A 22,423-nucleotide genomic window follows, 5' to 3' on the forward strand; every position below is an offset into this window, starting at 1 on the left:
CCCACAAACGAATCGACAGGGATCACTGGTCTTGCTTTAGAGACAGAATTATTCCTAGGAGAATTTGTTTTAAATACCTTACTTTGCCCAACCGGAGTTTCCCTGGTCATTCACAGACTTATGAATGAATGAAAGAAAGAAAATGATCAATTAGCATCATGTTAAGATGCAGTGTAGATAAAACAGATCTATTGTATTTTTTTTTTTGTGGGGCTGTAAAATAGAACAGCTGTCATAAAAACGTATTTGGAGGTTTTCTTTTTTTTTTTTTTTTTTTTTTTTTTTTTTAATAAACTGAAGTGTAGAACATGATTCTGCAATGCTATGGCTAGTCTTTACCACGAACAGCTGAAACTGGTAAGCTAAAGTGATGTCTGGACTTCCATGTGGATTGCAGCAATGTTCATGGTTGCCAAGTTACACCATCAGCCTAAGTGAATGGCAGTGATGAGAAAGGAAGGAAAGAACATACTGCACAGACAAAATGGTTGCTGTCTGGCCTTAAAAGGACAGAAATGTGGCCAATGGTGAAGCTGTGGCTGGATCTTGAGAACACTGTGTTGAGCGAAAAAACAGGGCACAGAACAACAAACCCAGCTGTGCACGGTTGCTCACACCTATAGTCCCAAGTCTTGGAAGGATGAAGCAGGGGAATTGCGTCAAGTTCAAGGCCAATCTGAGCTACACAGATATTCCAGGGCAGTGTGGGCTGCAGAATAAGACCTTATTGTCTCAAATCCAAAATTTTAAAATATGCAAAGCAAAAAGACACATAGTGCATGTTCTCACTTAGGTTTGGGTTGTAAAGCAATCAGACTCAACAGAGAGCAGAGTGATGGTTAATGGGGAGGGGAAGCTGGGGGAAGGGGTGGTGGTCACAGACTACCTGAGGACTCTTATTCTTTAACTGAAATCTGCCACAGCATGGTTAATGCAGTTAATAAAAGCACAGTGCACATCTCAAAGCTGCTGAGAAAATTGCAAATGTTCTCACCACAAAACAGTTGAAACGAGTGATGTCTAAATACAGATTTAATCACTTCACATTGTATTCATAAGACATAGCATCATTTCATCCCATCAACATATACAACTATCAATTGTCAATTTGCAGTAAAAAATAAAGTTTAAGAATATAAGAAGTGGTCAGTTGGGGCTCTACTTTTTCACTTTGCACATGTGTGCCAGGTGCCTGAAATTTCTTTATTATAATAAATTCTATTTCTGATCATCAAAGTCTAGGATTCATTTCTGATCATCACAAAACCAAATGGCTACAACTGCCTTTTTGAATTCAGAACTTAGAAGCATCCCCTGCAGACAGGCCTCCTTTGCTTAATTTTCACTTACCAGATTCATCTAAATCCTTCTTGGACTTGGATTTAATTTCTAGCTCAGGCTGCCTTTCAAGGTTATGAGTGTTGTGTTGTGAGTAAGCATGCATATTTCCTCTGGGTCACGACGGGCAGACTTCCTTCTCTTCTGTTTCATAGACGTGTTTCTGTAGCCCTCCACACTGAGAGAGAGGCTGGACATTTGTGCTCAAGGAAGCACTGTCATTGCTATACAACTTCCTCATTTATGAAATCAGAATATTAAAATCAATGGTTGAAGCTGGCTTTAAGAAAGGCTCAGCTCTCATTGGCTGTTTTAAAGATGATGTGATGATAAATATGAGTGCTTAGTAGTTTGTCCTTTTTTTCCCCCATTTTAAATATTTGGAAAATTCCCCCAGAGATGGTCAAAGCACTTTCATGGAGAGTATTCACCTGACAATTAACCTCCTGACAGCAAACCTCCTTTATTTTTTTATTTATAAGGTTTATTTCTGCTGTAGTTGTTCTTTCCTGTCTTTATTATTTCACTTTTCTCATCATTGAGCTTCTATACCTATGATGTCTCATAACATCTTAATGCTATTTCACAATCCTTTGCTTTGTTTTCCTGAAAAGGCTTACATCTTAAGAGAAGGTGTGATGGCCATTATTTTGAAATTAAGAAAGAAACAAGACACTCATATTAACTGCCTAATTTTACAGCTTAGGTAATTCTTGGTTGATCGGTAACCTTTAGAAAGGAATCTGTCTCTTGTAAGTAAAACTATGGGGACATAACTCACTCATGATCTTAGTGTTGAAGAAATGTATGCTGCTCAAGTCTGAGCATTACTATACATCCTAACCAAACAAATAAGAAACTTCCAAATGTTATCTCCCTTCTATTAACAACTTACATATTATCAAAATCAAAATGGGGTTAAGAGGAGAGAGGTTAACAAACACAATTAGCTATAGAAGCCCATGACACTATTCTGTAGAAAGTTTCCCATAGTCATATGAGATACATTCCTCTACCATTATGATAAAGACCTTTTAACTGACTTTATCTTATGTGCCGTCTATTAAATTGATTTTTAAAATTATCAGTTCTAATCTACTAAACAGTATGCAGCTGGGGATGAACTCTGAGTTCTTCATTATTCTTATACTAAAGTTTAGACACTGGATGAAACAAGTTGAAATATGCTCTAGTCAAGTCTGACTGCTTAGTATGACAATTTTATTAGACAGCTATATGAAAAGGTATCCATCAGGATGTCACTTGTAAAAGTAGGTATGACTTCTGGGGAAACATGTAGAAAATAGTCAAAAGAGATTTGGAGAGTTGGAGAAGAATTGGCAAGATTGACAGCAATGAAAATTAGGATAAAGACTTAGGTAAAAGAAAACTAGAACATCATCTCTGGGTTGTTAAAGATTAGATTATAAATATATTATCTTAAATTAATCGATGGTCTCTCTATTTTATTACTTATGTTTAAACAATGTTAAGTATGTACACATTTTACATGACTAGATTATACTTCTATTTAAAAATCAATTAGATGTAATTTTGTAAATATAATTATTGCTAAGTGTGCCAAGTTGGTTTCCTCATTATGAGAGATCAGACAAAGCTTCTACTTCTTACTCTGCTATCTCAGTGTCTGCCCTTGGTCCTCTTTCAACCTTGTGAGGCTCTCTGTAAAAGAATAAGTTTATTTTCAACCAGAAATAATAACTCAGGAAGACTTGAGTTTTTTGTATGCTTGTTGATTCACGTTACCTGATTCTTGAGATCCAGTTTGGGACATGGTCGACCTCCACTGTAAGGTTTCTCTTTTAGCCATTTAGATCGAATTCTCACTCCAATCCCACAAGACGAACTGCAAGAGCCCCAGCTGGACCAGTCACTCAGCTTGCAGTCAAATGGGCAGGGGATGACACATTCTTCTTGAACATAACCTGAAAGGAAAAGCTTTCAGTGAATACAGGAGAGCATCAGATACACTGGTCAAATTCTCTGCTTCCACCCTTACAGACTGGATTGCTCATCACTGTTGCCATGGTTTCTTCAACACATTTCCATTTGTAAAGAGAGCAAAGTTTGAAGAGACAGATAAATATGGTTCCACCTGCATCCAGTTTGTGTCAGTCTCTTTACTTCATTCTGAATGTAAGGGAGAGCCAAGAAGGATGGGGAAGTTCAGTGCAAACAATGTAATCACTTCCCCTCAGTGAGCCTTGTGTTCTCTACCCTCAAATTCTTCGATTCTCCATCTGGAATAGGTAGCACATACAAGTGAGTCTTTCATTTGCCTGTTACCTGCAAGATTTCACTAATAAAGACATTGATCTCTCTTCTAAGTGTTGCAACTTGAAGGCACAAGAAAGATAGAGGGAAAATCACAGTACCATTGAAAGTAGAAAAACAGTAAACTGCTGCCTACTGAGAGGATATGCAGGACTGAAGAGCCATGGGCGAACTGGTGTGATGTGAGCCTCAGAAGTTCCAGCTTTGGTTATTCTTGCTCCTGTCTCTGGCAGTTCCTATTACAGCTGAATGCTCACCAGCTCCTGGGCTACTCAGGCCCTCACCTGGCTTCCCCAGCGCCCACATGTCTGTCACAGGAGTTGCTCATCTCTTCCTTGAGGTTTTCTGAGAGCCTTATGTTCTGCACTCACGGTGTCCCTAGACCCCAGCACCTGGATCTACATTCTTAGGAATTCACTGGCCCCTGCCTGTGACAGGGCCACCTTCTCAGCATTAGGTTTCAATGGCCACAGTGGGGGTAACTTACAGACATAATTCATGTGTCACTTCAGTAGACTTATGTCAGTTAGTCAGAATGGAGATGAACCTGGATGTGCCTGACTCCCCAGATGCAAATTTTCAAAGGAAGACTGTTCCCTTTATGAACATGGAAATTATAAGTTCCCATGAAGATGAGCTCTGCTGACATCCTAGGGAAGCTCAGAGGAAAAGCTTCCCCTGACTGAGCCTGTGATGAAAGTTCAGCCCTGGACCATGCTTACTTCTCCATGAGACCCTTAAACAGAGAGCATGGAAGCAGGGTCCAGACTCCTAACTCGTGGAAACAGTGGCTTAAGAAAGGCTGCCTTGAGTTACAGTCACTGTGAAATTTGGTATACGGTAGTCAACACCCAAGGGATCTTCTAAGCTGAAAATTTCATATCACCTTAAATCATTCTGAAGATATGCCAGTAATCATCATCACTCTTATGTTAAAAATCATACATATTTCTGTTGAGCCACACGTCCTTTGAAGGTCCCTAGTTCACATTGGGCCCCTGGAATGACCTGATACTTTTTTGACTTGTCTCTCTTTCCAATTGCTCTCTTTTTGTTTATGTCAATCATTCTGAGAATAAGGTACTTTTCTTATTAAGAAAAAATTTTTATTCATTTTACATACCAGTCAAAGATCATCCTCTTCCCTCCTCCCACCCCTCCAACCTCCCCCTTCCAACCCACGCCCATTCCTTCCTACAAGAAGGTAAGGCCTCCCATGGGGAGGTACATTTAGTAAAGGCAAGTCCAAGGCCTTCCCCCTGCCTCAAGGCTGTGTGAGATGTACCATCATAGGTAGTGGGCTCCAAAAAGCCAACTTGTGCACCAGGGGTGGGTTCTGATCCTACTGCCAGGGGGAACCTTAAGCAGATCAAGTTACACCACTGTCTTGCTATGCAGAGGGCCTAGTCCAGTCCCATGCAGCCTCCACAGCTGTTGATCCGAATTTTTTGAGTTCCTACTAGTTTGGTTTGGTCATCACTGCAGCAGGTTTCCTTATCATGATCTTGATGCACTTGCTCATTGAATCCCTCTTCTCTCCCTTTGACTGGACTCTTGGAGCTCTGCCTGGTGTTTGGCTGTGGATCTCTGCATCTGCTTCCATCAGTTACTGGAGAAAAGCTCTATGGTGACAGTTAGGGCACTTTTCAAAATATGAATGTCAATGTTGCTCATCTCTTTAAAGTCTAATGGTTTTCCAGTGGCTTCTTTTAGGAAAAGACTAACTTATGTCACAAAGGCAAAACAAAATAAGCTTTCTTACGAAGGTTCAAAGCAAAGGTCTGTGGCCTTGTCTATGGAACAGCTCCATTTGACCAAGGTGCACTTGTGGACCAGGTCAGCCTTAATCACAAAAGGTGGAGCCCAGGAAGCTTACAGTCTTTACAGACCCCAGGGTGACTCTAATGCAGTGTCAGGCTGAGAACCACCTCTAGCTTGCTATTTCTTCTCTCCTTCCACCTCCTGTATCTTGAATTCTACCTTCATAAGGTCCTCCATCTCCAATACTAGGCACACCTTTTCTGATACAAAATAAGTTCTTTCCGAACAGGCTAGCATCCTTAGTGCTGACTTCAGCCTCTCTCCTCCATTATCACTGATCTTTTTTTTCCAGGGTCCTTGTGCCATGCCAGAGGAGAAGCATTCAGACTTTGGTCAGCCCTGCTGTCTTCATTCTCTGTGCTTAAAACAGGACTACCATCAGAGTGAGGAAAGCACTGGAATAGTACTGAGGACACCTCATCATGTACTCTGTCTTAGTCTAGTACTCCAACAGCCTGGGAATTCTGAATTTTCTTCTCATTCGATGTCTTAGTTAGGGTTTACTATTTCAGCGAAGAGACACCATGCCAGAGCATCTCTAATTAAGAAAACATTTAATTGAGGGGTTTGCTTACAGTTTCAGAGGTGCAGTCAGTTATTGTCATGGTAGCAGGCAGGCAGAGGTAGTGCTGGAGCTGAGAGCGCAATAGGAAATCCACTGAGTATCACACTGAGGGAAGCTTGAGAAAAAGCGACCTCAAAGCCAGGGGCACACTTTGTCTAACAAGGCCACTCCTTCTAATAGTGTTACTCCCTTTTGGTGGGGCATTTTCTTTCAAACTGCCACATTCCACTCCCTGGCCCCCAAAGGCATATATATATATATATATATATATATATATATTATATATATATTGCAAAAAATTCATTCAGTGTAACTTCAAAAGTCCCCATAGTCTATCACAGTCTCAACAATGTTTAAAAGTCCAAAGTCTCTTCTGAGACAAATGGCAATCTTATAACTATAATCATCTGTAAAAGTCAAAATCAAAAAGCAGCTCACATACTTCCAACATATAATGGCACAGGATATATATTACCATTCTAAAACACAGGGAAGGGAGCAAAATGAGGAAATTCTGGACCAAAGAAAGACTGAAAACCAGCTGGGTTGCTCCAGACTCTGCATACCAATTACATACTAATCAAAGATCACCCTCTTCCCTCCTCCCGCCCCTCCAGCCTCCCCCTCCCAACCCACCTCCCATTCCCTTCTACAAGAAGGTAAGGCCTCCTATGGGGAGGTACATTTAGTAAAGGCAAGTCCAAGCCTCTCCCCCTGCCTCAAGGCTGTGTAAAGCGTCCCAACATAGGTAGTGGGCTCCAAAAAGCCTGCTCATGTACCAGGGATAGATTCTGATGTCTGATGTCAAAATGCTCTCCACATCTCCAACTCTACTCGGCTTTGTTGACTGCAACACACTTCTTTCTCTTGGGCTGGTCCCACTCCCTGTTAGCAGCTCTCCTCGGCAGGTATCCCATGACCCTGACATCTCTAACATCTTGGGTTCTCCAGTGCAATCCACGAGGCAACTTCATAGCTTCACAAAATGGCCTCTCTACTAGGCCACCATTCAGAGACACCCACAACACATGCCTAGCCTCAGTGACTGTCCTTAGGCCTGGAGGCAACTTCTATAACCTATTTCTTTATCCTTAGCTATAAAGCCAGAACCACATGGCTGAAGCTGCCAAATTTTGCTGCTCACTGGAACTGGACCATGGCCCCCTTGTTTAATTATATCTTCACCAGCTTTCTGTTTTCTTTTACTGCCTAAGCTTGACTGTCCTTGAACTTGCTCTTTAGACCAGGCTGGTCTCAAATTCAGAGATCTCTCTGCCTCTGCCTTCCCAGTGCGAGGGACTAAAGGCATGTACCACCACATCTGTCTCTGAACTTTTCCTTTCCAGAAGGAAACTTAGCTGGGTGAGGTCTTACCCTGAGGTCATCACTCCCTTTATTCCATTTCTAAATCTGTTTATCTCCTTGAACATAGGTATTAGCTCCATTCTACTTCCTGATGCTCCTTTTCTCCTCAAAATGTACTTTTAAAATTTTACCTCTCTCAGCTTGCTACTTTTTATTATAAATCTTCATCAGATTTACTGCTAATATCCATACAGCAGAGTCTATACTAGACAGTCTTGAGATTTCTTCTGCCTCAGGCAGACTCTTAGGACAAGGGAAAAGACAGCTACCTTTTTTTCATCAAAATATCACAAAAATGATATCTAGGCAATGTACTAAAATTCTTCTCCTCTGAAACCTCTTGAGTGAGCCCCCAACAGTTCAAATAACCCTTAGCACCTCAGTCTTCCATGCTTCTACTAGTTTGGCCCATTAAGCAGTGCTTAAAGCTTTCCACTGCTTTCATAACCCAAAGTTCCAAAGTCCAAATTCCTCTAAACAAAAAGCATGGTTAGGCCTATCACAAAATACCTCAATCCCTGGTACCAACTCTGTCTTAGTTAGGGTTTACTATTGCTGTGAAGAGACACCATGACCATGGTAACTCTAATAAAGAAAACATTTAATTGAGGGGGCTCTCTTATAGTTCAGAGATTCAGTCCATCATGGCGGGGAGCATGGCAGCATGCAGGCAGAGGTGTTGTCGGAACTCAGACTTCTACATCTTGCAGGCAACAGGAAGTCAACTGATTGTCATATTGAGGGAAACTTGAGAAAAAGAGACCTTGAAGCCTGCCCCCACAGTGACATACTTTGGCCCATAATGCCACACCTCTTAATAGTGCCACTCCCTTTGGGGACCACTTTCTTTCAAGTCACCACATTCACAACAGACCTTTCAAACCTTCTCCATTTGCTTTTCACTTAAGGAATTACTTCTCCCATCCTGGAAACAACAGAAAGATGGAGCAAAATGCCTTCAATTTCCTATGATATCATCTATCCACAATCCCAACCTTTCACTTCTTTCTTCATATTCAAATGGAAAGGCACTCACTTTACTATAGAAAGCACATTCTTCAAATCATACCTGAACCTGATTTCTCCAGGTCTTTGGGCTTTTCAAACATCTCCTTCTCTTGGATCTTTCTTCCTCTCCTCTCTCTCCACATAACCTCCTTTTTTTTTCCATTTTTCTTTTTCTTCTCCCTCCACCTCCCTCTTTTCCTCTCCTTCTATCTTCCCATCTTTGTCTTTCTCTCCTTATTTTTCTCCTTCTCTCTCATTTTATTCATATGATTGTAATTACCTTACAATATTATTAAAAAGGCTTGAAGTTATTTGTACAATACTTATCAATAAATGCACATATCACATTTCCTGATGACAGAAAAATTCCTCTGGAGTTGGAATAAAAAAGCTTTCATTAAGAATGTAAAAGAGAGGTCCCCAGAAATCCACAAAGATACCTCTACTGTAGACTACTGGCAATGGTCGAGAGAGTGCCTGAGCTGACTTACTCTGGTGATCAGATGGCCGAACACTCTGGCTGTCATGATAGAACTCTCATCCAGTGTCTGATGGAAGCAGATGCAGAGATCCACAGCTGAGCCCCAGGTGGAGCTCCAGGAGCCCAATCGGTGAGACAGAGGAAGGATTGTATGAGCGAGAGATATTGAGACCATGATTGAAAAAGCACAGGGACAAATAGCCAAACCAATGGAAATGCATGAACTGTGAACCAGTGACTGAGGAGCCCCCATGGAACTGGATGGGCCCTCTGAGTAAATGGGACAGTTGATTAGCTTGAACTGTTTAGGAGGCCCTCAGGCAGTGGAGCCTGGTCCTGTCCTTGGTGCATGGGTTGACTTTTTGGAACCTGGGGCCTATGCTGAGACACTTTGTCCAGCCTTGGTGTAGGGAGGAGGAGACTGGACCTGCCTTGGCTGAGTCTGCCAGGCTGGGCTGACTCCCTAGGGGAGAACTTGCCTTGGAGGAGGTGGGAGTGGGGGATGGGTTGGGGGAAGGGTTGGGAGGTGGGAGGAGGAAGGAGGAAGGATGGGGGAATCTGTGGCTGATATGTGAATTTAAGTTAATTATAAAATAAAAAAAGAATGTAAAAAAATAATTTTTGCTGTTTAATAGCCTTAATTCTGTAGTCATTTCTAATGCATTTTTATAATCAACCAAATATTAGCAACATAGTCAAAGTTACACCAAGTATTAAAGAGGTGCCACATACACTATATATATAATTTTACAGAAAAAGCAAGCCACAAAATAACTTCATTGGCCACCAAGCAAAAAGAAGAGGATAGGAAATTAGCATTTATTCTCATGGCATATAGACTTCAAATATGCGAATATGAATGTCCAGACTTTTTCACATAAACATTAAATATTTTAGTATGTATGTAGGTCCTATTTTAAAGCACATTTTCAACTAGACATCCTTATAATTGAGTGAGACTCTAAATTATCTTCATCTGGGCTGCACAATGAAGGACTTTAATCAGCCAGCCTCGAGCAGCAGTTTTTGTACTCTTCACATGATAAGAGATAAACCCAGAGGATCCTCGTGAAAGTCAAAGTTATAAATTCAATGAACATAAAATAATTTTGAAATTCAGCAAGACTAAGCAATGGCGACATTTATTTTTCAAGAAAATTTCCATGCCGGAGTATACCCTAAGGGGAAGTCCATAGTGAAAACAATTAATAACTGCATATTCTTATGCCTGACTCATAATTTAAAAGATTAGTTTCGTCCTCACACTTAATGCATACAGATTTTTGGCAATCAAGTATGATGAGATATAACTATCACAATGGCAACCTATATGAGAATTCTAATAGCTAACAGTTGCAACCATACAAATGTTTTTAAAACTAATTTTTATAGAATATATGACAGAATAGCTGTTTCCTTCTAGATAATACCTCACTGGAACATTTGTATTTCTAAAGCCAATTTCTGTGAAAGAAAAATTTGCCAAGACTGTATTTTTCTACCAGAAGTCATATGCAGAACACATTACTTGGACCACTGACTGGCCTAGGGAAAGCTTGTAGCTAGCTCTATTTCACTAATCTGCCCAAATAGAAAATTTGATGTGAAGTAATCAGCACAGAATTATCTGTTCACCATGCAATCAATTTTTAAACCATCTACATGGCACATATAACAAGTGAGCTAAGCAGCTTATGATGGATGAGGATGTATGGGCGAGGATCCTTTATTACCATCTCCACACATGATGATATTAGAGGTATTTGTTCAATGACATACTAGAGACACAGAATGGAATGGCTAGACCTTTGTCACCAATCCCCAAACCTCCTCGCTAACGTGCATCAGGACGAACAGTTCTAAATAAGACGGTCTCTTTAAGGCTACCACTTCCCAGACTTTTGCCTTGTGCGCTTCGCTTCCTTCCCTAACACGTTTTCTCCCATTAAGATCTTGTTTTGGAGGACGTGAAAGAGGAAACTATTGGTGATATGAAGGTTAATACAACAACCCAGATCAATTCATTCACGTTTTCTCACTCTGTAAAGCAGCAGCGACGAACGTCGGATTAGGCAGTTCATGTTTTGTATTCACCGTTTCTGTGCTCAAATTATCAAAATAGGAAATGGAAAATGTTCTCAAAATGCTAAATAATGTAAGATCTGGGACAATCACAAGTTAAAAATCATATCATACTCTCATTTCCCTGTTTAAAAGATTTGCTGTTTTAATCTCACATTTTAATACTTCTAGGTTTGTTATTTTATTGACTTAGTAAAAATGTACCATGCTAAAACCACATTGGACTCTTTAAGAGATATTTTCATCAGACCTGGGAAAAATTATTATAGATAATTTTTTAATGTTTATCTAGAAAGACAACTAAGAGGAAGTTAGAGCAATATTTCCATTGTCTTACACTGGCACTAGGCGTTTTAGAAGAGCAGCTATGGTAGATGCAGAAGTACTGCTCAGACCCAGCAGGGATGCAGTGTGCTCTGTAGAGCTTCTGCTTTCACTGTGGCATGCTGTATCAAGAGGAGCTGCCTGATCTCAAAGACTGTTCCAGCACGTTCGCTCGGGTTCTAAGATGCTAGACAGGGCACCATTGGAATTGCCCAAATAATTGACAATCTCCTCTTTTGAAAAATTTAAAATATTAAAATACATTTTGAAAATACTGTCATTTAACAGGAAAGCATTTTTACTCAGTTATGTAAGCATCGATGATATTGCAACATGCAAGTATTTTTCTGAATAGAACTCCATTAACTCAGAAAACAATAACAATAGTTAGTAAGTAGGTTTGTGCCAAATTTAAAAACTTTCTGCACAGCAAAAGACACATGGGATGAATAGACGGACTTAAAAATGGTATGGCTTTTTAACAGCTATTTGCTTAACAGAGGATTTATATAAAATGATATGCAGATATTTAAAAAATCAAAACCAAAGGATGAATAATATAATCAATTATTTGGCACATGACTGAACAGAGTTCTTGAACTAGTTACACATGATCTACAATTACTTAAAAATATCTTTAGAATTTTTGACATTGTGGAACTGAAAATCTAGTATCTAGAGATTCTATATCATTCCAGTCAGAATCAATAAAAAAAATTGCTAGTGGAGAATGCAGTTGTACTGTTGTGGGAATATAAAAAGTCCAGGCAACATGGACATCACAGTGGAATGGCAATCCTTCAAGTTAAACCACACACAAGACTAATGTAAGATCCACTCACACCACTCCTAGGCATACACCCAGAGGAATAAAAAGCCAGCGTAGAAATGCCTGCAGGTTCGTGTTTATGGCAGCACTATTTCCAAGGACCAAGATAGGGAAGCAGTCTAAGTGATCCCCAAGAGACAAACAGTGTGCTGTATACACATGGAATACCATTTACCCAAGAAGAAAGAGTGCATGTCACTCCCAGGTAAATGGAAGAGCTGGAAACCACAACATAAAATATACCAGACTCAGAAAGGTAAAGACCTTGCCTATTCTCTTTCGAGAAATGTAGAGAAAACAAATGGATCAGAATATACATACAAATAAACAATGGAAAAATAGAAAGGGACTCTTAAAGAAAAGGAAAGACCTTCCAGGCAAGACAATGATAGGAGGGTGGATGATACCAAAGTAAATTATAAAAATATGGAGATTCATAATAAATTACATCATTTTGTGCAATTAACACATATTAATAAAAATGAAAATAATGTGCTTCAAATACTAAAGTAACTAATTGCATTCTAAACCTATTATGATCTGAAACATTGCTATATTTTTCTTTTTCTTTTCTTTTAACTTTTTTTTAATTTATATTTTGTGTCTTTCACATCATGCATCTTGATCCCATTCATTTCCAGTCCCTGTGTATCCACCCTCTGCCTTGCAGCCCCCCCCCATAAAATTTAAGAGTAAAAAGAAAAAGAAAAAAAATCTCATCATGGAAGCTATAGTGTGACACAGTGAGTCACATAGTAAACCCTTTTATTCATATATCTTTACTAGTAAAGGTATGGCCTCTGGTTTCTGCTAAGCTATGGATGTCGGGCTCTCACTGGAACTCTTCTTAGCTATCCTGTTGTTGCCCTGTGTCGGGAAAACCTGCAGCTTTGGGTCTGGGTCTGAAGGACTGATTCCTTCATGTGCTCCAGCAGATCACAGATGGGGTGGATATTGGGATGGGCCAACCCAATAACCCTGGTTCTGGGCTTGGGTAGTGGTAGGAGTGGTCAGTGTGCTAATGGCTAACATTCCCTTGTCTTCACCACCAGGGGGAGCTCTCCTGCATTGCTTTGGCAAGCTCCCCCTTTGCAGTGATGAAGGAAGGAAGGGCAAGGACAGTTCTGCTTTCATGTTCTCAGAGTAGGATCTTCTATACCTACACCTTCAGAGCCAGCTCTACTGTGTTGCCCAGACATGGCGTAGGGGCCACTACCCCAAGTCCTGCAGCAGATGAAGGGCAAGCCTAGCTCTCCAGTTCTTAATACCTTAGGGCCAGCTCTCCTATCTACCTCAGGTATTTATTGGGAAATGGGGAGCGCAGACATCTGTCTCCTGCCCATGCCGTCATATGACAGGTGAGTAATGGGGACAGCTCTTCCATGCTCACAATATCAGGGATGGCTCACCCAGGCCTCTGCCAATGGGCTTGGCTCTATTGTTTTCCCTGTGCAAGGTTCAGGACCTGCTCTCTTGAGTGTTGCAGCTGGTGGTGGGCAGGGGCAGCTCTTCTGCCTTTTCGATCTCAAGGTCGGCTCTCCCATCTGCCTCAGGCATCTCTCCCTGCCCATGCCACCACATGACAGATGAGTTATGAGGACCATGCTCCCATGCTCACAACTTTGGAAATACTGCTATTTTAAAAAACCCCACAAAGTTCAAATAATATACTGACCAGTGTTCTACTAGATTCCATAAGACTCAAATATTGCAAAGCATTCTTATTAAATACTTTGCATCTACCAGAAAATCATTTATATGAGAATCGTTTTCTTTAATTAAAAATAGAATTCAATTTATGAGTGTACTTTAGGTGCAGATTAATTACTTGCAGATGTTTAGACTAAGAGCTTTCTGGTAAGGATTTAAACTCCCATCAGGAGTAGAAAAGAACCCAGGGCCCAGACTTGACTGAAATTTCCAACTAACCATCAGGAAGAGCAAGAGGTAGTAGAGGCCAGCTGTGAGACGGTGTTATCCACACATGACATGGCGGTTGGGCATGTGAACTCACAGAGGCTCTGGTTGTCCACATAAGACTGGCAGAAGATCAAGCCTGTCAACCTGCTAACATAGATGGGGGAAGAACATGTGAGACCCTCTCCTTAGTTCAGTTGCTCTTGGCAATTGGTAGCAGTTAAGGGAGAGAGTGTCATTTTCCTTCATGGATGTGGCTTGGGGTAGGTTGTCCGTGTACTAGTCACCGAATAGCCCTATACTCATGCATGGACTGGTGACTCCAACCAGACTCTGTGGGTCAGAAATAGGCCAGGAAACAAAGAGGGAAATTGGTGGTGAGGTTCTGGAAAGAGTTAGAGGGGAGAAAGTGGGAGGTGGATTTGATAAAATACATTCATGTATGAAATTCACAAACAATAAAGTAAAAACAAAGACAAGTGACTTTTCAAAGTGAACAATACATTTGTAAAGGTCCTACAGTTCCTGAATGTTCCCTTTAGTGCTATAGTGGTAAGGTGTGAAATTATGCTACTATTGAGGTTAATTACTATCAGAAGGAACAATTCTTAGAAATGAAGAAAAATTGGTTATATTTTCAGAAACTTAGATCATATGACACAAATTCTGTGATGATTTGAGGCAACATGAATAGATGCCAGCTTTAATTTCCTACTTTTCATGTGAAAAATACTTCGTATGGTAGATACAGGGCTTTGACTTAATTTCTGGGTCTGGTTAATGTGCTATAACTAAATGTCTTGGGTGTCAATTTAATATAACACCATAAGGAACTGATCTTTTAAATTGAATCATCCAGGCAATTTAATCAAGACAGTATCGCCAGTTGTTCATATAGACAGAGTTTCGACAGTAACTCCCTGTGCCAATTTCCTCCAGGCAGAGAAAAGAGACATTTTTTTTCTTAGAAGATATTGAGGATATTAGGGAGAAAATGGAACACTAGACACAGAATAATCAGAACGGTTAGGACTGTACATATACCCACAGTTTCTCTCATTACTGCAAATAAGTGCTGTTAAAATTAAAGTGACTGAATGGCTAGGCACATAATAAACTCGGCCTCAGCAGCACGGAACGACCCACAGTTTGTTGACAAGGCAATATTCCCGAGTGATTCTTGGAACTGTGGCTGCAGCCTGTGTCCTCTCACCCTTTCATCACACCTCACTGCTTGAGAGAGCTGCACAGGGAGCTGCACTCTGTGCTCTAAACTTCCTGTTTCCTTTGCAATCTCTAGAAGCTGACCTCTGCGCACATCTCGTATTCATCAGGCTCTTCCTCATCTATCTCAGTTTCTAATCCAGCATACAGCCTAATATCCTACTTCCTGCCCCTGAAGCTGGGTTTGACCTTACTATTACCTGCTTCAACCAGTTAAATGTGAACAGAAGGGAAGCAAGCTTCAGGGCTGGAGCACAACTGATCTTTGGTTTCCCATTACCACAGGGACCGGAAATGCACCAGACAGCATCTGCTTATTCCTCCTGGGGGCCAGGAGCAAAGGTGATTGGAGCAGAGGTCCAAGACCACTCAGATAGACAAGGACAGCAGGTGACCTAAACAGCAGGTGACCTGTGACTCTTGGCCACTGGGCACTGAGATTAGGAACTTGTTTCTTTTGTTCACTGAATGTACCTTATTTGGACCTCAAGAGCTAGCCTTGGCACAGAAGAGTGGTGTTCAGCTGGTAAGAAGAGTACGTGGGACAAATGCCTGGAGTATTTTGGGAATCGAGGCTACCTCATCAGAAAATAAGACTGTGCTGTGTCAGCTGTTAGCACAGTCTGAACAGCAGCACCCACAACAGGGAAAGTGACTTTGCAGAAGTTGAGTCTATATATATGTTTCAGGAGCATTCATAATTTATTATTTAAAAAAAAACGAACCAGCAATATGGATAATAAATCAGGTCTAACCTTATGTGATCTGAGATAAAATATTAAACCTTAATATTTGAGCTCCCTTGTGATAAGATAAAAATATAACAATACTTCCCCTTTGTAACACCCTATAATGCTGTAAGGTCAAAAATATAATAAGTAGAACATTGTGGAAAAAGATTACCCTAACTATAAATGACATAGTAATATCTTACCACTACTTAACTCTATATGGTAAAGTAAACTAGTCTTTCTTTATCATGTTTGTGGTAGTAATGATTGATAGAGAATATAATTCCGAAAAGATATTTTAGCACAGAGATTATGGGATAATAATTTTCAAATTTGGATGTCATTTCTCATTGCAGATCATTTCCATGTAAATTAAATCTGGGATAACATTGACACATGAGGGATGCTACCTCAGGTCAGTAAATCAGTTGTAGATTGATGCTATCTCACTCTTACCAGATCTGCCACCAGCCAAGGTCAAGCATTCATTACCTCCCAGTTGGACTGCCATCACATTCTCTTTACTGGACTTCAGGCCTCAAATTTCCTTCTTTTAATCCAGTTGATGTCTGACCCGCTGCCATATTAATATCCAGAAAGCAAAACTTTAAACACACCACAGTTTCCCTTAAAATAAATAGCTTTTATTACAAGGCAGAATTCTGATGACTACATGGGATGGGAGAGAACACACTTTAAATAAGGAATGTGGAAATCAGCCCTGCATGTCCACTAGTCAACACAGAAGTATTTAGAAGAAGAATTTCAGTTTGATCACATGCGTAGGTTTGTCTAAATCAGTAAGAGGCCACTCTGGGAAGTCATAGTACAAGGCTTGGAAAGATGATTAAGATTGTTCACATTAGTTTGGGTATGTATACACATATACACACTCACATACACATACACACATGAACACATACACACATAAACACATGCATATACACATATTCATACACACATTAAGTGCATATATGCAACATATACATGCACACAAACACCTATGTACCCTGTACACACATAAATATGCAGACATATGTATGTACACACACACACACACACACATACACATTAGGCTGTTGGATTAAAGTGTGTGAGTGATGATAAAATATTGCTCACAATATTCCTTACCTATTTGTGACATGTACACATAGCTATTATTCACTCTATTGGAAAGAGGGCTTCACAATGGCCAATGGATGTGGTCTTACAGAACACTTGACTTCCAGCTCCAAGGCAGCTGTGATGATATAACCTCATGCCAGGGACGCAGCCATAACTGATCACGGAAAGGGACTTCTCTTCTTTCTCTCTTTATTTCCTTGGCCCTTGGATGCACTGTGACCTGAGTCTAGTTGCTATATTTGGCCAACACTATGAACTCATTTATTGGCCTCCTGCTTGGTTATCTGCTTCTTTCTTTACATATTCATATATTTCTTTGGAGGCCCTGGATTTATAATTCGATGATTCCATATGAAAATAAAGATTTCTGATTTCCATTGGAAATATGGGTAACTGAGAACATGGGGATATTTTGTCTAGTATGGTCAACATCAGTCAGAGATGACTAGCAGGGCTTGTGTAAATGATGACTTTTTTCTCAAAAAAAAAAAAATCTTGTTAGCCACATGAAAAGGCACATAAAAGTGAGGCTTTATCTGAGTTGGCAAAGTGGAAGACATAGAGACCTACTCAGTCCAGCTGATTACCATAGATCATAGGAAGAAACTCAGGAGGAGATCAGCTGGGCACTTCATCTAGTCTGATCTGATATCCCTAGGAGGAGTGAGGCTATGCCTTGTTGGAACTAAGTATATTGGCTATGAAGATTATTTAACTGTTTTTTTTTTTTTTTCAAAAAATAAAATTTTAAGTTTGGCCTGAGGTCACAACCCTATAATTTTAGCTACACAGTAGGCTGAGGCAGGAGGATTATTGAGTTCATGGCCTGCCTGGGCTAGTGATTTTAAGGCCAGCTTGAGAAACTGAGTAAGACAATTTGCTGTCTCAAACATAGAACTAAAAATAAGTTATGAAAGTAGATTCATCTGACAATGATTTGATAGAGGATCCCACGAGTACAAGTATAATTTGAATGGACTTCTGCTGCTTCAGGCCCTACACACTAAATGGGATACCAACATCAAAGGGAATTCCCAGAGCTGGTAAGAGGAGGTGTCTCAGATCCCAAGGACAGCATGGGTATACAGAACATACTCGTAAAAACCATAGCCCAGTTCACAACCTGGAAAGGCATCAAGAAATGGGCTTCCAAGATGAGATTCCATTCAAAAAGTATTTTGCTAGACTATTAGGTCATCCTGATTCATGAACAATGAAAGAAGTTATTTTAAATTCTGAATTGTGGGTTACGTGATGAAGAAAATTCACCTCCAAAAGCTTACTTTTGCTGAAGAATTGTGTCTTTCACTGAGGTAATGCAGAAATCAATGTACTGGAATGAATTTGCAGTACATTAACTTCTTGCAAGTTACTGTAAAAACTTTTGAACTCTTGCCAAGGTGCACAATTAAGTACAACTTCTGTTCTTGATTTATATTCATTGGTAACAGTGAATTTGTTTCACTTACCAATAAATTTGTTTCCTAATGGATTATACATTATCTGCAGATTTACATTTTAGGCTTCTCTTGTCTTCACTTGACAGATATCCTATGCTTTTACTTGGTGATATTTAATGATGCATCTCTTACAGAAATAAAATAAAAGCTCAGCTGTTTAAATTTATTTACCTAAAATTTATTTAACTTATTCTCCAAGAAAATGTAGACAGTTATCAATCTCCTGGTCACGCTAATATTAGTGCCAGGGGATGACAGAGAACCCCAGAACGCACACAAAGAGAGTGTTTTAAACTTAGAGATGGATCAAGAGTAGCCAGCAACTATTTTCTGAAGAAATAAAACAGGAAGCACCAGCAAATGAGAGTTCATCCATTTTCCAGGACTTTCAAGCTAGCAGAGGCTGAGTCACACAGAAGCAGCAAAGCCTGTTGCTGTCCAGCTGGGCCACAATGCCTTGTGGTTTTATTCCAGTGCACCCCAGAAACCTGCTGCCAATCTGTTTGCTTACAGCACTGTGCTCCCTCTGAGTTTATAGGAGAGGGCCCTCCCTTGTTTTTGCAGGTTTTGTGGCTCCTGCTGGTTACTCACTGTGGCCAGCAGACCTCCAAGGTCAGCTATGCTTACCTTCATGTATTTCCCATCCTTTTTTAAAGTTAAATTATTTTTATCCTATTATTATATTTTTTAAATTTTATATTATATTTTAAACTTTTATTAATTACATTTTTTCCATTTATTTTATATCCTGACAGCAGTTTCCCCTCCATCCTCTCCTCCTTTTTTCTCCCCCATCCCACCCTGCTGCCCCTCTAGCTCTGCCCTCCACCTCAGAGGCAGGCCTCCCATGGGTATCAACAAAACATGGCACATCAAGTTGAGGCAGGATCAAGCTCCTGTCCCTGCATAAAGTCTTGGTGAGACAACCCAGCATGGATAATGGGTTCCTTAAAGCAGCTCGCTCAGGTGCCAGAGACAGGTCCTGATCCCACTACTAGGAACTCCATAAACAGACCAAGCTACGCAATTGTCACATGGAGAGGGTGCCTGAACTGGCCATTTCCTGTAATCAGATTGGTAACTACCCTAATTTTCATCAGAGAGTATTCATCCAGTAACCGATGGAAGCAGATGCAGAGACCCACAGCCAAATGCTGGGCTGAGCTCTTGGAGTTCTATTGAAGAGCGGGAAGAGGGATTGAGGAGCTAGGGGGTCAAGGTCATGACAGGGGAACCCACAGAGACAGCTGACTTGGGCTCGTGGGAGCTCATGGACTCTGGATTGACAGCTAGGGAGCCTGCATGGGACTGACCGAGGCCCTGTGCATGTGGGTGAGAGTTGTGTAGCCATCCATGTCTTAATGTCTCAAATCCCTTTCCCTTCTTCTCTTCTGTAATAAGAACAGCAGTCAGCCTAACCTAGAACGATTCGTTTCTTAACTCAGGCCATTTGCAAAGGCTGCGGTTATAAATAACATCATACGCATGTATTGAAGCTGAGAACTTAACATGTCTTTTGAGTGATGCATTCCTAGGGCTACTGAAGACTGTGCTGAGGAACATATACCCGGGAACCCAGACTTTAGCATCTATTTGACCTAGGATGTACCTATTTTTACATGAACTGTCCTTAGCATCTAAGCTTTGGTTTTATTATCTACAATGGTTTGGTAAAGTGTGGCCTGTAGGTAAAATCTGAAATCTGGCCTCTGTGTCTGAAGGTACAGGTTTTTTTTTTTTTTTTTTTTAGATGGAACCGCCAACATTTGTTTAAGCACTTGCCCTTGTTGGCTCTCATACTCTAACAGCAGAGGTGACAGTTGTGACAGAGATGGTTTGGCTTACAAAGTTGTACATATTCCCTGCCTTGACCTTTATAAACACTTGCAGCTTCTCATTGTGAAGTGGGAATAACAGTAGTCATAGCCTGTGATGAAGGGCAAATGGAACCGCACAGTAAGACATCAATAAGGATGCTTGGCTTTCTTCCTTCCTTCCCTTTCCCCTTTTCCTTTTCCCTTTCCCTTTTTCCCTTCCCTTTTCCTTTCTTTCTTTCTTTCTTTCTTTCTTTCTTTCTTTCTTTCTTTCTTTCTTTCTTTCTTTCTTTCTTTCTTTCTTTCTTTCTTTCTTTCTTTCTTTCTTTCTTTCTTTCTTCCTTCCTTCCTTCCTTCCTTCCTTCCTTCCTTCCTTTCTTTCTCTTTTACATTTCTGCTATATTTTCCTCTCCGTCCTCCTCTCCTCTCAGTTCTTCCTCCCCACCCCTACTGGGTTTCCACCTGAACCTATTCCTCCTTTGTTTCTGTCCAGGAAAGAAGAGAGCATCCCATGGAGATCAACAAAGCATGGCATATCAAGTTGCAGTAAGACTAAGCACATCCCCTTGTATTAAGGCTGAGCAAGGCAACTCTGTAGGAGGAAAGGGTCCCAAAAGCCAGCAAAAGAGTCAGAGACAGCCCCTGCTCCCACTGTTAGGAGTCCCACAAGTGGACCTAGCTACACACCTGTCAACATACAGTCAGAGAGTTGTTGTTGGAGGGCTTCTCTCCAGGTTCCACCAAGCCCCACAGTCCCACAAACCACATATAAAATAATCACTCAGATGCTTATATTACTTATAAACTGTATGGGCGTGGCAGGCTTTTTGCTAACTGTTCTTATATCTTAAATTAACCCATTTCTATAAATCTATACCTTGCCACGTGGCTGGTGGCTTACCGGTGTCTTTACATGTTGCTTGTCCTGGCGGTGGCTGCAGTGTCTCTCCCTCCTTCTTCCTGTTTCCCCAATTCTCCTCTCTCCTTGTCCCACCTATACTCCCTGTCTGGTCACTGGCCATCAGTGTTTTATTTATATAGAGTGATATCCACAGCCAAGTGCTGTGGCCATGGCCATACAGTTTATAAGTGATATAAGTGTCTGAGTGATTATTTTATACGTGGATTGTGGGACTGCAGGGCTTGGTGGAACCTGAAGAGAAGCCCTCCAGCAACAGAGTCTAGGTCAGTCCCATGCAGGCTTCCTGGTTATTGGTTCAGTCTCTGTGAATCCATATGAACCCAACTTAGTTGATTCTGTGTGTTTGCTTCTGATGCCTTTGGCTGTTTCTAACAGAGGTATAGTGCCATGGTAAATAACAAATGACTGAAGAACTACAAAATCAGCCTGGATGCTACATGCTGGTGACATTCCATTATGACTGTCACTTAATTCCTCCATGTTTTAATTTATTTTTATTTTATTTTATTTATTTATTTGGTTTTTTTGAGACAGGGTTTCTCTGTGTATCTTTGAGCCTTTCCTGGAACTTGCTTTGTAGATCAGGCCAGCCTCGAACTCACAGAGATCTGCCTGCTTCTGCCTCCCGAGTGCTGGGATTAAAGGCGTGCACCACCACTGCCCGACAATATTTTAATTTTATTATCCAGAAACTAGAGATTATTATTCCACTTACTTCAGGGAGTCTGGAACAAAAGACTAAGCAATGTTGCTATTATTATTTGTCAGACAAAGAGGTATAACATCATCTTCAACGTATGAGATGGAAGAGAGAAAGTAGAAAAATTCACCCAAGAAACCTCATCAGGCGAAGCCTCAACAATTTCTTGAGGTCAAAAGTTCTGTAGAGATCATGAAGAAGGAAAGATTGCTACTATGAATTCATATCTATTTGTTGGTCAAACAAATAGATCACCTGATGACTGAGATTTAGGGTAGAGCTGTGCGCTACATAGAGCTGATCTACATTCCCATGCTGACAAAAGAAGCTATAGTAAATGCTGACCAGAGGGTAAAGACCGTTTGGGGCTGGGATATGTTCTCAGGGCCTTTAGCTAAACCACACTGAACTCACCACTGCCT

At 40.6% G+C, this 22,423-nt stretch overlaps 1 protein-coding gene across 2 annotated transcripts in view; it reads right to left on the reverse strand.

The window, feature by feature from the left end:
• The window catches only part of Thsd7b (thrombospondin type 1 domain containing 7B), an 848,740-nt gene that overhangs the window by 193,636 nt on the left and 632,681 nt on the right, over nucleotides 1–22,423 (reverse strand). For both annotated transcript variants that reach the window (XM_028874962.2, XM_028874961.2), the window contains exon 15: nucleotides 3,106–3,284. In XM_028874962.2, coding sequence (XP_028730795.1) covers nucleotides 3,106–3,284 — 179 coding nt within the window. The remainder of the gene's footprint in view (nucleotides 1–3,105; nucleotides 3,285–22,423) is intronic.

The sequence above is a fragment of the Peromyscus leucopus genome, chromosome 15, assembly GCF_004664715.2.
Source record: "Peromyscus leucopus breed LL Stock chromosome 15, UCI_PerLeu_2.1, whole genome shotgun sequence".
Lineage (NCBI taxonomy): Eukaryota > Metazoa > Chordata > Mammalia > Rodentia > Cricetidae > Peromyscus > Peromyscus leucopus.